This window comes from Rhinoraja longicauda, chromosome 7 (genome assembly GCF_053455715.1).
Source record: "Rhinoraja longicauda isolate Sanriku21f chromosome 7, sRhiLon1.1, whole genome shotgun sequence".
Classification (NCBI taxonomy): domain Eukaryota; kingdom Metazoa; phylum Chordata; class Chondrichthyes; order Rajiformes; family Arhynchobatidae; genus Rhinoraja; species Rhinoraja longicauda.
In genome coordinates, this window is record NC_135959.1 from 4,135,789 (window position 1) to 4,156,279 (window position 20,491).

The 20,491-nt window shown below is 49.7% G+C and overlaps 1 protein-coding gene across 1 annotated transcript; it reads right to left on the reverse strand.

Moving 5' to 3' along the window:
* Positions 1-3,349: 3,349 nt before the first annotated feature.
* Positions 3,350-20,063, reverse strand: LOC144595445 (transforming growth factor beta activator LRRC32-like). The gene is made up of 3 exons (XM_078402949.1): positions 19,711-20,063; positions 6,812-6,903; positions 3,350-5,285 (listed from the first exon to the last, which is right to left on the reverse strand). Exons 2-3 carry the CDS (start codon positions 6,896-6,898, stop codon positions 3,411-3,413), a joined length of 1,962 nt encoding a protein of 653 aa, XP_078259075.1. The 5' UTR covers positions 6,899-6,903; positions 19,711-20,063; the 3' UTR covers positions 3,350-3,410.
* Positions 20,064-20,491: the final 428 nt, after the last annotated feature.

Sequence of the window (20,491 nt, forward strand, 5' to 3'; positions counted from 1 at the left end):
GGGGCAGTGGGAGCCTCTGCGGTGGTGGGGCCTAGGTGGCAACGGAGCATCGGCGGGGGCAGCGGGAACCTTGGTGGCGGTGGTGCGGGGGGGGGGATGGCAAGACGTGGGAGGACCGCCGTGAATAACAATGGGGGCCCTGCGTGTGGGGAGACCGCAGTGAGGGACGTTGGGAGAACAAAGGGAGACCCGGTGTGGGGGAGGGGAGGGGAGAGGGCACTCTAGTTTTAGAATCCTCTGCCCAGGGGATAAGCCTGCGTTTGTATGTTTGTATGTTTGTACGTTCGTTTGTTCCAGTGAAGGCGCTGTGCACATGCCAGCCAGCCAACAGCCGCTTGTCCTTTTCTATTTTTTTCAGCGAAACATAGAAAATATGTGCAGGAGGAGGCCATTTGGCCCTTCGAGCCAGCACCGCCATTCATTGTGATCGTGGCTGATCATCCACACTCAGTAACCCGTGCCTGCCTTCTCCCCATATCCCTTGATTCCGCTATCCCCTAGAGCTCTATCTAACACTCTTTTAAATTCGTCCAGTGAATTGGCCTCCACTGCCCTCTGCGGCAGAGAATTCCACAAATTCACAACTCTCTGGGTGAAAAAGTTTCTTCTCACCTCAGTTTTAAATGGCCTCCCCTTTATTCTTAGACTGTGTGGCCCCTGGTTCTGGACTCCCCCGACATTGGGAACATTTTTCCTGCATCTAGCTTGTCCAGTCCTTTTATAATTTTATACGTCTCTATAAGATCCCCGCTCATCCTTCCAATTTCATCCTATCTCATCACTTTTAATTTCAAGTTTTTGTGTAGCTTGTTGTTTGTTGTGTCGGTCGGCAGATCAATTTCCATCCGGCGGTGAATGAAGTTTTTCATAGCATATCGTATCGTATCGTATGACTATCTGTACACTGTGGGGGCTCGATTATAATCGTGTATTGTCTTTCCGCTAACTGGTTAGCACGCACCGAAAGCTTTTCACTGTACCTCGGTACACGTGACAATAAACTGAACTCATAATAACTCATACCCACCACCCTTTGTGTTAAAATGTTACCCCTTGGGTTCCAATTGAATCTTTCCCCTCTCACTTTTAATTTATGCCCTCTGGTTCTCTAGTGTGTACAGGATAGTGTTAGTGGGAATCAGGGGGTATGGGGAGAGGGCAGGAACGGGGTACTGATTGTGGATGATCAGCCATGATCACATTGAATGGTGGTGTTGGCTTGAAGGGCCGAATGGCCTACTCCTGCACCTATTGTCTTTTGTCTTTTGCGTGCGGGGATCGCTGGTCATAGAAACATAGAAACATAGAAAATAGGTACAGCAGGAGGCCATTTGGCCCTTCGAGCCAGCACCGCCATTCATTGTGATCATGGCTGATCATTCACAATCAGTAACCCGTGCCTGCCTTCTCCCCATATCCCTTGATTCCGCTAGCCCCTAGAGCTCTATCTAACTCTCTTTTAAATTCATCCAGTGAATTGGCCTCCACTGCCTTCTGTGGCAGAGAATTCCACAAGTTCACAACTCTCTGGGTGAAAATGTTTGTTCTCACCTCAATTTTAAATGGCCTCCCCTTTATTCTTAGACTGTGTGGTCCCTGGTTCTGGACTCCCCCAACATTGGGAACATTTTTCCTGCCTCTAGCGTGTCCAATCCCTTAATAATCTTATATGTTTCAATAAGATCTCCTCTCATCCTTCTAAATTCCAGTGTATACAAGCCTAGTCGATCCAGTCTTTCAACATACGACAGTCCCGCCATTCCGGGAATTAACCTAGTAAACCTACGCTGCACGTCCTCAATAGCAAGAATATCCTTCCTCAAATTTGGAGACCAAAACTGCACACAGTACTCCAGGTGCGGTCTCACTAGGGCCCTGTACAACTGCAGAAGGACTTCTTTGCTCCTATACTCAACTCCTCTTGTTATGAAGGCCAACATTCCATTGGCTTTCTTCACTGCCTGCTGTACCTGCATGCTTCCTTTCAGTGACTGATGCACTAGGACACCCAGATCTCGTTGTACATCCCCTTTTCCTAACTTGACACCATTCAGATAACACTCTGCCTTCCTATTCTTACCACCAAAGTGGATAACCCCACACTTATCCACATTAAACTGCGTCTGCCATGCATCCGCCCACTCACACAACCTGTCCAAGTCACCCTAGCATATGAGGCACGGACTCAGTGGGTCGGTGGGCCAAATGGCTTCCACGCTGTGTCTCTGATCTAAACTAAACTTAACTCCCTCAACCCATCACCCCAGACACTGGAATCCAAACCAAAACCAGGGACAGTGGAATTCAAAACAAGAGCCGCCGAGCAACAAGGGCAGATAAACAGGAAGCCACCATCTCCGTGCAGGGAGCAACACTTCCTGAATGCAAAGGAAGGAAAACATCCGGAACTAATCCCGCAACCAAACAATCACGGGCTGACAGAGCCAGAATCCACATCCCCAGAGTCCAGAATGGATATCCCCAGTCCAGTTTCAGTTTTCACAGGTTCACAAGTTGCAGGAGTAGAATCGGGCAACTGGGCCCATCGAGTCCACCCCGCCATTCAATCATGGCTGATCTCTCCCTCCTAATCCCATATCCCACTTTTTAAGAAAGGAGGGAGAGAGAAAACGGGAAATTATAGACCAGTTAGTCTGACATCAGTGGTGGGGAAGATACTGGAGTCAGTTATAAAAGACGAAATTGCGGAGCATTTGGATAGTAGTAACAGGATCGTTCCCGAGTCAGCATGGACTTACGAAGGGGAAATCATGCTTGACTAATCTTCTGGAATTCTTTGAGGATGTAGCTAGGAAAATTGACAGGGGAGAGCCAGTGGATGTGGTGTACCTCGACTTTCAGAAAGCCTTTGACAAGGTTCCACATAGGAGAGTAGTGGGCAAAATTAGAGCACATGGTATTGGAGGTATGGTACTGACATGGATAGAAAACTGGTTGACAGACAGAAAGCAAAGAGTGGGGATAAATGGGTCCCTTTCAGAATGGCAGGCAGTAACTAGTGGGGTACCGCAAGGCTCGGTGCTGGGACCGCAGCTATTTACAATATACATTATGACTTGGATGAAGGGACTAAAAGTACCATTAGCAAATTTGCAGATGATACAAAGCTGGGTGGTAGTGTGAACTGTGAGGAAAAGAGTAGGCCATTCGGCCCTTCGAGCCAGCACCGCCATTCAATGTGATCATGGTTGATCATTCTCAATCAGTACCCCGTTCCTGCCTTCTCCCCATACCCCCTGACTCCGCTATCCTTCAGAGCTCTATCTAGCTGTGTCTACTTCGTGTCTACCTTGGATTGAAACCAGCATCTGCAGTTCTTTCCCATAGATTTATTCTCTTCGTTTCACTTCATTTACAATGAGACATAAAAAAAATACAGAGTGTGTGGGCTAGGCTTTGACGTGGTGGAGGGTCATCTTGTTGACCCGTTGCCTGCGGGCCAGGCAGCAGCCCAGCACGGTGGCAAACCCCAGGAGTCCACTCCCTAGTATCAGGACGAGGACGGCCCAGGTTGGCCGTTGGTCCCTGGGCGCCCCTTGGCAGAGGGCGGGCCTGGCGCTGAACAGGTAGGCCGGAGAGTGGCCGCTCAGGACCGGGTAGTGGCACAGCACCGACCACCTGTCCACCACCTCCACCTGGGCCAGCCACCTGACCCAGGCCGCCCGGCAACAGTTGAAGGGGTTGCCCGACAGCCGCATTGTCCGCAGCGTCCCGTTCAGTACCTCCATGGACCTCTCCTCCAGGAAGCCCAGCGCGTTGTCGCGCAGGTCCACGTTCTCCAGGGACAGGTTGCCCGCGGTGACCAGGAACTCGCTCAGGCGGTTGCGGGAAAGGTCCAGCGTCCGGAGGTTGGCGAAGCGCGACAGGTCGATGCTGAGCGAGGAGAGGCCGTTGCCCCCCAGGGACAGGCGGGTGAGCGGGACCTCAAGGCCGCCGAGACCCTCGGGATGGATGTCGATCCCGGAGTTCATGGACAGATCCAACTCCACCAAGGGCGTCTGACGGAAGGCGTGAGGCGGCAGGTGCCGGATGTTGTTGTTGTGGAGGTACAGGTACCTCAGCGTGGCGATCCCAGAGAAGAACATGCAACCGTCCTCCGAGTGGTTTCCAAGGCCGCGGCAGACGCTGAGATCGTTGTTCTGGAGGCGGAGGGTTTGAATGCTGGGGAGGCCGCTGAAGATGTCGCAGGGCAGGCGGTGGAGGTGGTTGTCCTGGAGGTAGAGGTACCTCAGGCGGCGGAAGCCGCGGCCGTGGAGGAACAGGTCCTGCAGGGAGTTGGAGCTCAGGTCCAGTTCCACCAGCGAGTCGAGGGCGTGCGGCCGGTCCATCACGAAGCCCCCGAGGCAGTTGCTGCTCAGGTTGAGGACGCGCAGGGACCGCATGCCGCGGAGGGACTCCCAGGGGACGGAGGTTATCTCGTTGTAGCTCAGGTCCAGGTACACCAAGTCGGGCAGGTGGGCCGGAAGGGCGGCCCGCGTTCGGTTCTCCCCGTGGGCCCGTTCCGATCCGGGGTGGTCCGGGGAAAGCCCCCGGATGGAATTGCGCGACAGGTCCAGGTGCCTGAGCCGGTTCCTCGCGGGGAAGGCCGGGAAAGACGGCAGGTTGTTGTCGCTGAGGTCCAGCCACTCCAGGCGGAACTCCTCGCCGGTCTCCTCCACCAGGAAGGCCTCCATGCTGTTCCTGCTCAGGTTCAAGACCCGCAGCTGCCTGAGGTCGAAGCCGGTGATGCAGGGGATGGAGTTGGTGGCCAGGTCGAGGACGGACAGGTTGGCCAGTGGCCCGAACGCCCCGGCCTCGATCTCCATGATGATGTTGTGCGCCAGGTTCAGGTGGGTCAGAGAGGGGCTCCCTCGGAAGGTGGCCCCCGAGAGTTTGGTGATGCTGTTCCTGGCCAGGGACACGCGCTCGAGCGAGGGGGCATCGCGCAGGAACTCCTCCACCGCCCCGGTGTACAGGGTGTTCCTGGACAGCTCCAGGCTCTTCAGGTGGGGCAGATGCCCGAGACCGCCCCTGCCCTGGTCCAGCAGGTTGTGCGCAAGGTTCAGCACCTCCAAGCGCGGCAACAGCGCAAAGGACCCCGGCTGGATGAACTCCAGGCGATTGGATTCCAGGTCCAGGTGCTGGACGGACTTGTACCGGGCTAAGCTCTCCGGCCACAGGTTCTGGATGCGGTTGACGGACAGGTCCAGCTTCCATATATCCCGCGGTAGACCCTCGGGGACAGCGTCGAGGGACTTGTTCCGGCACAAGGCTTCTGCCTCGATCTACGAGCCAAAGGGAAAAGCAAAATAAGTTTCCACCATGTGTGGCAAAGAACTGGTTTTTACTCGAAGACAGGCACAAAATGCACACCGTACACCGATCAGCCAACACAATACGACCTGACGAGCCAAAACATTATGACCACCTGGTCGTATGTTGAAAGACACTTCGAGCCAGCACCGCCATTCAATGTGATCATGGCTGATCATTCTCAATCAGTACCCCCCGTTCCTGCCTTCTCCCCATACCCCCTGACTCCGCTATCCTTGAGCTCTATCTAGCTCTCTCTTGAATGCATTCAGAGAATTGGCCTCCACTACCTTCTGAGGCAGAGAATTCCACAGATTCACAAGTTAGGAACAGGGGACGTACAACGAGATCTGGGTGTCCTAGTGCATCAGTCACTGAAAGGAAGCATGCAGGTACAGCAGGCAGTGAAGAAAGCCAATGGAATGTTGGCCTTCATAACAAGAGGAGTTGAGTATAGGAGCAAAGAGGTCCTTCTGCAGTTGTACAGGGCTCTAGTGAGACCGCACCTGGAGTACTGTGTACAGTTTTGGTCTCCAAATTTGAGGAAGGATATTCTTGCTACTGGGGGAGTGCAGCGTAGGTTTACTAGGTTAATTCCCGGAATGGCGGGACTATCATATGTTGAAAGACTGGAGCGACTAGGCTTGTATACACTGGAATTTAGAAGGATGAGAGGAGATCTTATCGAAACGTATAAGATTATTAAGGGGTTGGACACGTTAGAGGCAGGAAACATGTTCGCAATGTTGGGGGAGTCCAGAACAAGGGGCCACAGTTTAAGAATAAGGGGTAGGCCATTTAGAACTGAGATGAGAAAAACCTTTTTCAGGCAGAGAGTTGTAAATCTGTGGAATTCACTGCCTCAGAAGGCAGTGGAGGCCAATTCTCTGAATGCATTCAAGAGAGAGCTGGATAGAGCTCTTAAGGATAGCGGAGATAGGGGGTATGGGGAGAAGGCAGGAACGGGGTACTGATTGAGAATGGCAGTGCTGGCTCGAAGGGCCGAATGGCCTCCTCCTGCACCTATTGTCTATTGTCTATTGCCTCTGACTGAAAAAGCTTTTCCTCATCTCTGTGGCCCCTTGTTCTGCATGCTTCCCTTCAGTGACTGATGCACCAGGACACCCAGATCTCGTTGTACGTCCCCTGTTCCTAACTTGACACCATTCAGATAATACTCTGCCTTCCTATTCTTACCACCAAAGTGGATAACCTCACACTTATCCACATTAAACTGCATCTGCCATGCATCCGCCCACTCACACAACCTGTCCAAGTCACCCTGCAACCTCATAGCATCTTCCTCACAGCTCACACTTACCACCCAGCTTTGTGTCATCTGCAAATTTGCTAATGGTACTTTTAATCCCTTCATCCAAGTCATTCTAAAGGTTAGCACGTGACGAGAGCTTTCCACTGTACCTCGGCTCACGTGACAGTAGACCGGACTGAACGAACGAGACTCAAACTCGATGGCGAAGCTTATTTCAGTACTCACCGCCCTGCAGGGTGAGTGATCTCTTGGGCGGAACGTTGCCGCCACGCCCGTTAAGGCCACCAGAAGGAGGGCGGTCGGGAGATTCATAGTTCCTGCGCACAAGGGTGGAAGCAAAGGGGGGGATGCTCAATAAGATGAAAGCTGGCAGCAAACTCACACGCAAAAAACAAAAAACAACTGCGCGTTAAGCAGCACTGTATAATGGAGGAGCGACGGTGCTGGATTTTTTTGTACACAGGGCTATAATATACATTCCAAACAGTGCAGTAACACAAAACATGGCGTGGTGCAGAGGCAACTGTGCTGCACTGTGTCATTAGAAGCACCCTGTTATTAAGTGCCACCGAATGTTTAGACGATAACCGTGGTGAGAGATGGAATATTGGTGCCTGCGTTATGGAGCAGAGGCCGAGAGATGAGTTCCTCCTGTAAACATTCGGGAAAGGGTTTCGACCCGAAACGTCACCCATCCCTTCCATCCGGAGGTGCTGCCTTTCCTGCTGAGCCAATCCAGCAGGATTTAAACATAGAAACATAGACAATAGGTGCAGAAGGAGGCCATTCGGCCCTTTGAGCCAGCATTCATTGTGTTCGTGGTCGATTTGACGGATGTTTCATGAGGACATGAGATACAGGAGTAGCACCAGGACATTTGGCCCATCGAGACTGTTCTGGCCCATTGGCCCATCGAGCCATTGCCAGGGCGGCACGGTAGAGTTTCTACCTCACGACGCCAGAGAACTGGGTTCGATCCTGACTATGGGCGCTGTCTGTGCAGAGTTTGTACGTTCTCCCTGTGATCGCGTGGGTTTTCTCTGGGTGCTCCGGTTTCCTCCCGCACTCCAAAGACGTGTAGGTGAATTGGCTTCTGTAAATTGTCCCGAGTGTGTGTAGTGTAGTGCTAATGTATGGGGGGATTGTGGGTCAGCACAGACTCGGTGGGCTGAATAGCCTGTTCCGCACTGCATCTCTAAACTCCACTCAACTAAACTAGACTCTTGGATTGCTGGTCTTTAGACTTGAGAGATACAGTGTCCTTCGACTCACTGACTCCATGCCGACCAGCGATTCCCGTACAATAACACTATCCTACATTTTACCATTCTTGCTATTGAGGGCGTGCAGCGTAGGTTTACTAGGTTAATTCCCGGAATGGCAGGACTGTCATATGTTGAAAGACTGGAGCGACTAGGCTTGTATACACTGGAATTTAGAAGGATGAGAGGAGATCTTATCGAAACATATAAGATTATTAAGGGGTTGGACACGTTAGAGGCAGGAAACATGTTCCCAATGTTGGGGGAGTCCAGAACCAGGGGCCACAGTTTAAGAATAAGGGGTAGGCCATTTAGAACGGAGATGAGGAAAAACTTTTTCAGTCAGAGAGTTGTAAATCTGTGGAATTCACTGCCTCAGAAGGCAGTGGAGGACCAATTCGCTGAATGCATTCAAGAGAGAGCTAGATAGAGCTCTAAAGGATAGCGGATTCAGGGGGTTTGGGGAGAATGATCAGCCATGATCACATTGAATGGTGGTGCTGGCTCGAAGGGCCGAATGGCCTCCTCCTGCACCTATTGTCTATTGTCTATTGTCTAACGCCAATAAACCACCAAACCGCCAAACCTGTATGTCTTCAGGATGTGGGGGGAAACCGGAGCGCCCGGAGAAAACCCACGCAGGTCACAGGGAGAACATACAAACTCCGTACAGACAGCACCCATAGTCACGATCGAACCCGGGTCTCTGGCGCTGTGAGGCAGCAACTCTACCGCTGCGCCACCGTGCCGCCCCAAATCATTGTGGTATTTATGAATGTGCTTTATGGGTAAAGTCTGTATTGTATTGATATTTATATCATATCGAATGAAATTATTTAAATAGCAATATTATAGTCATAGTCATACGGCATGGAAACAGGCCCTTCAGCCCAACTTGCCTACACTGATGTCCAAAGGTACTAGAGGAGCAAGATGGACCACTCCATTGAAATCGCCTATACTGGTGTAGTACGCAAAGGAGCCATTTTAGTAGGCAAAACCCGCCGTTCGCTATGCCTCTCGCACTGCAATCAGTGTTTTGGAGGAACAGTATGTGCTATGATTCCATTAAAATGCAGAATATATCTCATCTATCAATTCACAGATTTTTGTTATTTTTGTTTTTAAATGTTTCTGCAAGTTTCTGCAAGTTTCTGCCTACTGAAATGGCGGCCGTGACCTACTACGGTTTTTAGGGTCGAGTGGTCTATCTTGTTCCACTAGTATCTGTGCTGATGTCTTTGCGGAGGTGCAGGTGAGACAGAGGTTTACCTGCACCTCCTCCAACCTCATCTATTGCATCCGCTGCTCTAGATGTCAACTTCTTTACATCGGCGAAACCAAACGCAGGCTCGGCGATCGTTTCGCTCAACACCTTCGCTCAGTCCACCTTAACCAACCTGATCTCCCGGTGGCTGAGCACTTCAACTCCCCCTCCCACTCCCAGTCTGACCTTTCTGTCATGGGCCTCCTCCAGTGCCATAGTGAGGCCCACCGGAAATTGGAGGAACAGCACCTCATATTTCGCTTGGGCAGCTTGCATCCCAGCGGTATGAACATCGACTTCTCCAACTTTAGATAGTTCCTCTGTCCCTCTCTTCCCCTCCCCCTTCCCAGTTCTCCCTCTATCTTTCTGTCTCCACCTATATCCTTCCTTTCTCCCGCTCGAAGGACAAGCGCTGGTGCTGGCTCGAAGGGATTAACCTAGTGAACCTATGCTGCATTGCTTCAATAGCAAGGATGTCCTTCCTCAAAGTAGGATACCAAAACTGCACACAATACTCCAGATGTGGTCTCACCAGGGCCCTGTACAACTGCAGAAGGACCTCTTTACTCCTATACCCTTGTTTTTCCTCTCTCTCCGTCCCTCCCCCATTCTAGTCGTTGTCAATGTCGGCCTGGTGAGTTTCATTATCTGTTACTTGTTTTCAGCTAACAATGGCCTGTTTCCTTTACCATCGTTCATTTTTTTCATATCTTTCATTCATTTGTTCTACATCTCTCTACATCACCGTCTATTTCTCTCGTTTCTCTTGCTTCTGACTCTCAGTCCGAGGAAGGGTCTTGACCTGAAACATCACCCATTCCTTTTCTCCGGAGATGTTGCCTAGGGCTGCCAACTGTCTCGTATTAGCCGGGACATCCCGTATATTGGGCTAAATTGGTTTGCCCCGTATGGGACCGCCCTTGTCCCATATTAGGCCCGAGGGTCGCTGTAGGCCTGGACGCTGTAGGTCCGGACAGTGTCGGCCTGGACATTGTAGGTCCGGACAGTGTAGGCATGGACGCTGTAGGTCCGGACACTGTAGGTCCGGACAGTGTAGGTCCGTCAGTGTAGGCCCGGACAGTGTAGGCCCGGACATTGTAGGTCCGGACAGTGTAGGTCCAGACAGTGTAGGTCCGGACAGTGTAGGTCCAGACAGTGTAGGGCCCGGACAGTGTAGGGCCCGGACAGTGTAGGTCCGGACAGTGTAGGGCCCGGACAGTGTAGGTCCGGACAGTGTAGGGCCCGGACAGTGTAGGGCCCGGACAGTGTAGGTCCAGACAGTGTAGGGCCCGGACAGTGTAGGTCCGGACAGTGTAGGTCCGGACAGTGTAGGGCCCGGACAGTGTAGGGCCCGGACAGTGTAGGTCCAGACAGTGTAGGGCCCGGACAGTGTAGGGCCCGGACAGTGTAGGTCCGGACAGTGTAGGTCCGGACATTGTAGGCCCGGACAGTGTAGGTCCGGACAGAGTAGGCCCGGACAGTGTATGTCCGGAGGCCCGGGTGCCGCCTAACTGAGGTTGCATAATAACCCACCTCCCGGCCCGGGCGGCCGCTGGCCGGGTGAGGTCACGTGGGGCGCGGGGCGGTGACGTCACCTTGTCCCTTATTTGGGAGTGAGATAGTTGGCAACCCCTAATGGTGTCTGACCCGCTGAGTTACTCCAGCTTTTTGTGTCGATCTTTACTCTGCCCTTATCTGCGTTCTGTGAGTGGTATAACAACCGTCCGTCGGGAATGACTTTCGTGGGGAGGTTGGGAAAGAGAGAGACTCCTCCACAACAGGCTGCATTTCTTGGGAAAATCTCCGTTGAATGTTTTCTCCGATCTGCCCAGTTTTTTTTAAAAAAATCATCATTCAGTGATGTAAGGAGATACTGTAAACCTCAATTAGAACCACAAACCAAAGATTTAATACAGACAAGAAGACTCCATTCAACTCCAGAGATATACAGTTATTGAGTCATAGAATGATACAGTATGGCAACAGGCCCTTCGGCCCAACTCGCCCACACTGGCCAACATGTCCCAGCTACACTAGTCCCACCTGCCTGCGCTGGGTCAATATCCCTCCAAACCTGTCCTATCCATGTACCTGTCCAACTGTTTCTTAAACGATGGGATAGTCCCAGCCTCAACTACCTCCTCTGGCAGCTTGTTCCATACACCCACCACCCTTTGTGTGAAAAAGTTACCCCTCGGATACCTACTAAATCTTTTCCCCTTCACCTTGAACCTATGTCCTCTGGTCCTCGATTCCCCTACTCTGGGCAAAAGACTCTGTGCATCTACCCGATCTATTCCTCTCATGATTTTGTACACCTCTATAAGATCTCCCCTCATCCTCCTGCGCTCCATGGAATAGAGACCCAGCCTGCTCAACCTCTCCCTGTAGCTCATACCCTCTAGTCCTGGCAACATCCTCGTAAATCTTTCCTGAACCCTTTCAAGCTTGACAATATCTTTCCTATAACATGGTGCCCAGAAGTGAACACAATATTCTAAATGCAGTCTCAGATTCCCCTCAGATTCCTCCTCATTTGAGGAAGGACATTCTTGCTATTGAGGAAGTGCAGCGTAGGTTCACAAGGTTAATTTCTGGGATGGCGGGACTGTCATCTGTTGAAGGAATGGGTCGACTGGGCTTGTATTCACTAGAATTTACAAGAATGAGAGGGGATCTTATAGAAACATATAAAATTATTAAGGGGTTGGACACGCTAGATGCAGGAAACATGTTCCCGATGTTGGGGGGAGTCCAGAACCAGGGGCCACAGTTTAAGAATAAGGGGTAGGCCATTTAGAACTGAGATGAGGAAAAACTTTTTCACCCAGAGAGTTGTGAATTTGTGGAATTCTCTGCCTCAGAAGGCAGTGGAGGCCAATTCACTGGATACATTCAGTCTGAAGAAAGGTCTCGACCCGAAACGTCACCCATTCCTTGTGAATTTGTAGAATTCTCTGCATCAGAAGGCAGTGGAGGCCGATTCACTGGATGCATTCAAAAGAGAGTTAGAGAGAGCTCTTAGGGCTAGCGGAAACAAGGAATTCTAGTCCGCACCGACCAGTGATCTCTGCACACTAACATGATCCTACACACACCAGGGAATTTTGTTTTACATTTGTACCAAGCCAATTAACCTACAAACCTGTGCGTCTTTAGAGTGTGGGAGGAAACCGGAGCTCCCGGAGAAAAACCCTCGAGGTCACGGGGAGAACGTAGAAACTCTGTACAGACAGCAGCCGTAGTCGGGATCGAACCCGGGTCTCTGGCGCTGTAAGCGCTGTAAGGCAGCATCTCTAGTGCTGCCCAATTTCTTGTGGTCTTGGGCAGAGTACTGTAGTTACCAAATCACATTGTGATACATCCCGATAGTTAGCATGCAATAGATAATTTTTCCACGCAACCGCTAACATTCTTTGGTTCTTCCCACATTCCCTGGGATAATGCATACAATGCATACAATGCATACAATGCATACAATGCATACAATAAAAAAATTAGTTCACCAACCCACATGTTTTGGGATATGGGAGGAAACCGGAGCATCCGGGGAAAGGGCGGCACGGTGGCGCAGCGGTAGAGTTGCCGCCTTACAGCGAATGCAGCGCCGGAGACTCAGGTTCGATCCTGGCTACGGGCGCCGTCTGTACGGAGTTTGTACGTTCTCCCCGTGACCTGCGTGGGTTTTCCCCGAGATCTTCGGTTTCCTCCCACACTCCAAAGACGTGCAGGTTTGTAGGTTAATTGACTGGGTAAAATGTTTTAAAAAAACAATTGTCCCTAGTGTGTGTAGGACAGTGTTAGTGTGCGGGGATCGCTGGGCGGCGCGGACTCGGTGGGCCGAAGGGCCTGTTTCTGCACTGTATCTCTAAATCTAACAAAAATCTAAATCTGAAAACCTATACATAAAACTTACAGACGGCTGTGGAGGCCAAGTCAGTGGACATTTTTAAAGCAGAGATGGATGGATTCTTGATTAGCGCGGGTTATGGGGAGAAGGCAGGAGAATGGGGTTAGGAGGGAGAGATAGATCAGCCATGATTGAATGGCGGAATAGACTTGATGGGCCGAATGGCCTAATTCTACTCCTATCACTTATGAACTTATGATCTTATGATATTCACAGCGAGTCCTTCCAAACATTGAAGTTTTGGTTACTACAAACCCAGCCCTCCATCTTCCTCCCCTATCACTCCTTTCTTTCCCTCCCCCCCCCCCACCTCCCTATCTCCCCAGTTCCTCACCTGGCCTCACACCTATCTCTCCCCTCCCCCTCCCCTCCCCCTCCCCTCCCCCCTCCCCTCCCCCTCCCCTTCCACCTTCATTCCTTCCTCCAGCTTCACAATTCGCAACTCTTCAATCCTTTGCCTGACATCTTCTGTCTTTCTCATTTCATTTTTCAACCCTCTGCCCGACAAAATATTCCCTCCCCTGTCCTGCAGAGAGAGAGAGGAGACACAGAGGGAGAGTAGTGAGAGAGGACCCCAGAGGTCTCGACCCGAAACGTCACCCATCCCTTCTCTCCCGAGATGAGATGCTGCCTGTCCCGCTGAGTTACTGCATCCGGCATTTTGTGTCCACCCTGTCCTGCAGAGTTACTCCAGCACTTTGACACTTTTTTTTGGTAAACCAGCATCTGCAGTTCCTTATACCTCTTATAGAGTACCTCTTGAACAAGCAGGGACTTATTTTCTTTTCTAATTGTGCTTTGCACTAAAGTCTTGTGTTTTCACACAGTCTTTTCTTTTTCAATTTCCTGACTTGCAGAATTTATTTATTTTATGTGTATTTTTATGTATAATTTATGTTTTTGTATGTTGTCTGAGTCATGGCGTCGTGGCTACTGCAAGCAAGATTGCCATTGTGCATGACCCTTACTGTACTTGTGCCTATAGCAATAAACTTGATTTAGTTTTGTTCAGCCTAGTTTAGTTCAGAGATACAGCGCGGAAACAGGCCCTTCGGCCCACCGAGTCCGTGCCGACCGACGACCCCCCCGCATATTAACACAACCCTACACACCACTAGGGATAATTTTACATTTTTATACCAAGCCAATTAACCCACAAACCTGCACGTCTTTGGGGGAAACCGAAGATCTCGGAGAAAAAAACCCACGCAGGTCACGGGGAGAACGAACAAACTCCGTACAGACAGCACCCGCAGTCAGGATCGAACCCGTGACCTGCGTGGGTTTTCTCCGAGATCTTCGGTTTCCTCCCACACTCCAAAGACGTGCAGGTATGTCAGTTCATTGGCTGGGCAAATGTAAAAATTATCCCTGGTGGGTGTGGGATAGTGTTAGTGTGCGGGGATCGCTGGGCGGCGCGGACCCGGTGGGCCGAAAGGCCTGTTTCTGCGCTGTATTTCTAAATCTAAATCTAAATCTATACAGAGCATTTCTGTTCTTATCACATAATGAGTGCCTGTTCCAATAATCAGAAGCATTTGACTCTGTGAATTAAGGTCCCATGGATGAAATATGATCAAGGTGCCATTTATGATCAATCACTGCATTATTTTTCGCCATTTAAGTGTTGTGTGAAATAACTCTAAAAATGTACATTGACACATTTTGTTTAGTTTAGATAGACACAAAATGCTGGAGAAACCCAGCGGGCCAGGCAGCATCTCTGGATAGAAGGAACGGGTCAAGCCCCTTCTTCAGACTGAGAGTCAGGGGATACATAGAAACATAGAAAACATAGAAAAATAAGTGCAGGAGTCGGCCATTTGACCCTTCGAGCCAGCACCGCCATTCAATATGATCATGGCTGATCATCTAAAATCAGTACCCCATTCCTGCTTTCACCCCATATCCCTTGATTCCGTTAGCCCCAAGAGCTAAATCTAACTCTCTCTTGAAAACATCCAGTGAATCGGCCCCCACTGCCTTCTGTGGCAGAGACATCTGCAGATTCACAACTCACTGGGTGAAAAAGTTTTTCCTCATCTCAGTCCTAAATGGCCTACCCCTTATTCTTAAACTGTGACTCCTGGTTCTGAACTCCCCCCAACATCGGGAACATTGTTCCTGCATCCAGCCAGTCCAATCTTTTAAGAATTTTATATGTTTCTATAAGATCCCCTCTTATCCTTCTAAATTCCAGTGAATACAAGCCCAGTTGACCCATTCTTTCATCATAATGCTGATGGAGAGGGAAACACAGAGATATGGAAAGGTGAGGCGTGAAAACGGGAGAACAAAGACGTGCAAGTTTGTAGGTTAATTGGCTTGGTGTAAATGCACAAAAAAATCGTCCCTAGTGTGTGTAGGATAGTGTTAGTGTGCGGGGATCGCTGGTCGGCACGGACCCGGTGGGCCGAAGGGCCTCTTTCCGTGCTGTATCTCTAAACTAAAATTCAAAACTAAACGAATGTAGATGGGGCGTGTTGGGCGGTGTGGGCAAATTGGCCCAAAAGGGCCTGTTTCCACACTGTATCACTCTATGACTCTCAATCTACCATCGCATAACACAGCACCCCTGACACCACAGCGCACCCACCCACTCACCCACACACCCACCCACCGTATCTCAGCAGAGCAGTAGAGAAGATCTTAAATTGCCCTTAAACTTTAGGTCAGTCAGTTAACCTTTGAGATCAGTTCACAAGTGTTAAGAGTCAAGAATGTTTTATTGTCTTATGTCCCGGATAGAATAATGACATTCTTGCAGCACAACTGGATATGTAAACATTGTACTCTGTAAACAATACCATAAGCGAGATTAAAAGTTCAATGTGTGTGTGCGTATATATATACACACACACACACACACACACACACACACACACACACACACACACACACACACACACACACATACACACACGCATACATACACGCACACACACATATTCACACACACACGCACACACATATACATACACATATATACATATATACACACACATATACACACACACACATATATACAGACACACATATACACACACACGCATATACACACACACACACACACATATATACACACACACACATATACACACGCATACACACACGCACACACATATTCACACACACACGCACACATATACATACACATATATACATATATACACACACACATATATAAACACACACACATGTACACACACACACATTCACACAAGCACACACACACATATACACACACGCACACACATATACATACATACACATACATAAATATGTATACGTACTCACGTTTATAGGTGCATGTGTGTATGTATATGTGCACACACACACATATACGCACATGTATAAATACACACACACACACACACACACACACATGTGTGTGTTTATACATATATGTATGTATATATGTGGAGCAAGACTGGAGGTCCATGATGCGGGGTGGTGGGGGGAGAGGGTGCGTTTTTGCATTGATCGAGCGCCTGTTTTTCCCCTCTCTGCTCCGTTCCCGTCGCCTTACCAAAGACACATTCTCATTGCACCCGCACCGCTGCAGTTCCAGACCCCCCACCCACCCCCCCACCCTCCATCTCCTGCTCAGAGACAAGGAGAAATGCCTCCCATCACCAGCCAGTCTACTAGCCCATGTTGTCAACTCACCCCTCCCTCCCTCTCTCTCCCTCTCCCTCTCCCTCTCCCTCTCCCTCTCCCTCTCCCTCTCCCTCTCCCTCTCCCTCTCCCTCTCTCTCTCTCTCTCCCTCTCCCTCTCTCTCTCTCTCTCCCTCTCCCTCTCCCTCTCCCTCTCCCTCTCTCTCTCTCTCCCTCTCTCTCTCTCTCTCTCTCTCTCTCCCTCTCTCTCTCTCTCTCTCCCTCTCTCTCTCCCTCTCTCTCTCTCTCTCTCTCTCTCTCCCTCTCTCTCTCTCTCTCTCTCTCTCAAAATAGCAACAAGGCCCGCCCCGTTTAAATGCCTATTTAAAGCAAAAATATATAAAATTGCAGATGATTGTCTAATTGCACATTGGCAACTTCCACGCTCGTCGGAATGCGGGAGAGTCTGGGAGACACACACAACGCCGACATCAGCTTCAACTCTGACTGCCGACAAGTGCAGTAAAGCGCAAAAGTGCTGGAGGAACTCAGCGGGTCAGGCAGCGTCTGTGGAGAGGGGAATGGAAACATAGAAACATAGAAAATAGGTGCAGGAGTAGGCCATTCGGCCCTTCGAGCCTGCACCGCCATTCAATATGATCATGGCTGATCATCCAGCTCAGTATCCCGTACCTGCCTTCTCTCCATACCCCCTGATCCCTTTAGCCACAAGGGCCACATCTAACTCCCTCTTAAATATAGCCAATGAACTGGCCTCAACTACCTTCTGTGGCAGAGAATTCCACAGATTCACCGCTCTCTGTGTGAAAAAAAACTTTCTCATCTCGGTCCTAAAAGACTTCCCCCTTATCCTTAAACTGTGACCCCTTGTTCTGGACTTCCCCAACATCGGGAACAATCTTCCTGCATCTAGCCTGTCCAACCCCTCAAGAATTTTGTACGTTTCCATAAGATCCCCCCTCAATCTTCTAAATTCCAGCGAGTACAAGCCGAGTCTATCCAGTCTTTCTTCATATGAAAGTCCTGCCATCCCAGGAATCAATCTGGTGAACCTTAGGAGACCAAAATGGGCAGACGGCGTCTAGGGTCCGGGTGTCCCCTCTTCAAACTCGATGGAGACGCCTCCCTTTCCAAACTGAGTCCCCTTTTGAGTAGAAACAAGCAAACTGCAGATGGATTTATTCACAAAATGCTGGAGTAACTCAGCCGGTCGGGCAGCATCTCAGGAGAGAAGGAATGGGTGACGATTCCTTCCCTCCTGAGATGCTGCCTGACCTGCTGAGTTACTCCAGCATTTTGTGAATAAATACCTTGCACAGGTTTGTGTAAGTCTACTCATAAGATTATTAAGGGGTTGGACACGTTAGAGGCAGGAAACATGTCCCCAATGTTGGGGGAGTCCAGAACAAGGGGCCACAGTTTAAGAATAAGAGGTAGGCCATTTAGAATTGAGATGAGGAAAAACTTTTTCAGTCAGAGAGTTGTGAATCTGTGGAATTCTCTGCCTCAGAAGGCAGTGGAGGCCAATTCACTGAATGCATTCAAGAGAGAGCTAGATAGAGCTCTTAAGGATAGCGGAGTCAGGGGGTATCAAATAAAATCACTGTACAGGAGGTAGATGAGAAAGTGAGATAACGTAGAACTTCGCTGGAGTTTAGAAGGATGAGAGGGGATCTTATGGGAAACGTATAAAATTATAAAAGGACTGGACAAGCTAGACGCAGGAAAAATGATCCCAATGTTGGGGGAGTCCAGAACCAGGGGGCCACACAGTCTAAGAATAAAGGGGAGGCCATTTAAAACTGAGGTTGTGAATTTGTGGAATTCTCTGCCACAGAGGGCAGTGGAAGCCAATTCACTGGATGAATTTAAAAGAGAGTTAGATAGAGCTCCAGGGGCTAGTGGAGTCAAGGGATATGGGGAGAAGGCAGGCACGGGTTACTGATTGTAGATGATCAGCCATGATCACAATGAATGGCAGTGCTGGCTCGAAGGGCCGAATGGCCTCCTCCTGCACCTATTTCCTATGTTTAACTAGTGTGAACGAGTGGATCAATGATCGGCGAGGACTCGTGTAGCTTCCTGTATGTCTGAACTTTAAACTCGAAAGTGTCCAAACGTCAAGACACAACGTGCTGGAGTAACTCAGTGGGTCGGGCAGCATCTAGGGAGAAAAGGGAATAGGGTTGACATTTCGGGTCTGAAGAAGGGTCTCGACCCGAAACATCTCCACCCATTCCTTCTCTCCAGAGATGCTGCCTGACCCGCTGAGTTACTCCAGCATTTTGTGTCTGCACTTCGATTTAAACCAGCATCTGGCAGTTCTTGTTTCCTACACAACTTTTGTTTTGTATGTGTGTGTGTGTGTGTGTGTGTGTGTGTGTGTGTGTGTGTGTCTGTCTGTCGTCTTCGTTGTAAACTCCTGCATCTGAAATATTGAATGGCAGTGCTGGCTCGAAGGGCACGGATTTCTTCCTGATAAACTGATACGAACAAGTCACACGCAGTCAGAATGCTTTCTTGTACTGAATGACAAGCTGAAGAAGGATCTCGACCCGAAACATCTCCACCCATTCCTTCCCTCCTGAGATGCTGCCTGACCCGCTGAGTTACTCCAGCATTTTTGTGTCTACCTTCACGCTAAATTTAAAAAAAGCTGGAGTAACTCAGCGGGTCAGGCAGCATCTCTGGACAGAAGGAAGGAATGAATGGGTTACTTGTTTTTTGGGCTACTCGTGTTTTATAAACAACCCTAAACAGCGGAGTGTCCAACAGCTAAACTACATTTTAAGTGAGCCGGGGGTGTCGAGTTTGCTTTAAGATACCTTTTTTTTGTTTTTGTTGTCTCGCTTTAAAAAAAGCTTGGCAGCTCCTCGGTTGTAAACGGAGTAAACAGTTTGGCTGAGTTTGGTGGTTTAGGAAGTGGACGAGGAAAATCATAGGACAGCCAAAATATCCAGCAGACAACAGACAGACAGACATACAGACATACAGACATACATACAGACAGACAGACATACAGACAGACAGACAGGGAAAAGCTAAGAATAATTGGAAAAGTCTTTACCTGTCTTGGAGTCAGGTTCGATGGAGAGTGGGGTGGGATAATTGAAATGCCCCGCTTTCACCTCTCACATCTTTGGCAGTCGCCTGTCTCAGTCTCAAGGCTAAGACTCTTGAGACCCACATTTAACACGAATGAAGGCGGATTTCCCCGCTCGTCGATCCCATTCCCCATTTACTGGTCGGGCAGAGGAGGGCAGAAGTCAGGAGCATGTCTCTCTCTCGCTGGGCGCGTTGTGTCAGGAATATCGACCCATATTAGGGAAAGGGGAAGATTGCGCTTCAGGAGTTGTCGAGTTGCATTTGGGATATTTGGCTCCGGAGTTAATTCGGTGCCTCTTTTCTTTTGAAACCTCCTCCTCCTCCTCCTCCACCGCTTACAGGAAACTCACGCAAAAGGAAAATGATGCAAAAGGGATCTCAGGGCGTTTCCCAACTCGGCGCCTCCAAGTCTTTATTATTCCAACATTATTACACGCTATTCGGAAGGCCACATCTGCAATTCAGTACACTGACTCGGTCCCGTTATCCTAAGGTTTAGATTTATCGACTCACGGAGTGATTGATACACAGCGTGGTAAACAGACCCTTCGGCCCAACTTGCCCACACCGACCAACATGTCCCATCTACATTAATCCTCCCCACCTGCCCGCACTTGGCCCATATCCCTGTAAACCTGTCCTACACATGTACCTGTCCAATTGTCCCTTTAAATCAAGTCAAGTTTATTTGTCGCGCACACACATAAATGGGATCCACGAGCGGAGATATACATTAATGACTT

Coding starts and splice junctions, on each gene's coding strand:
- LOC144595445 (XM_078402949.1), bottom strand. CDS start 6,898: ATGAATCTCCCGACCGCCCTCCTTCTGGTGGCCTTAACGGGCGTGGCG. Junction 5,286..6,811: donor ATCACTCACCCTGCAGGGCG/GTGAGTACTGAA, acceptor TTTGGCTCGTAG/ATCGAGGCAGAAGCCTTGTG.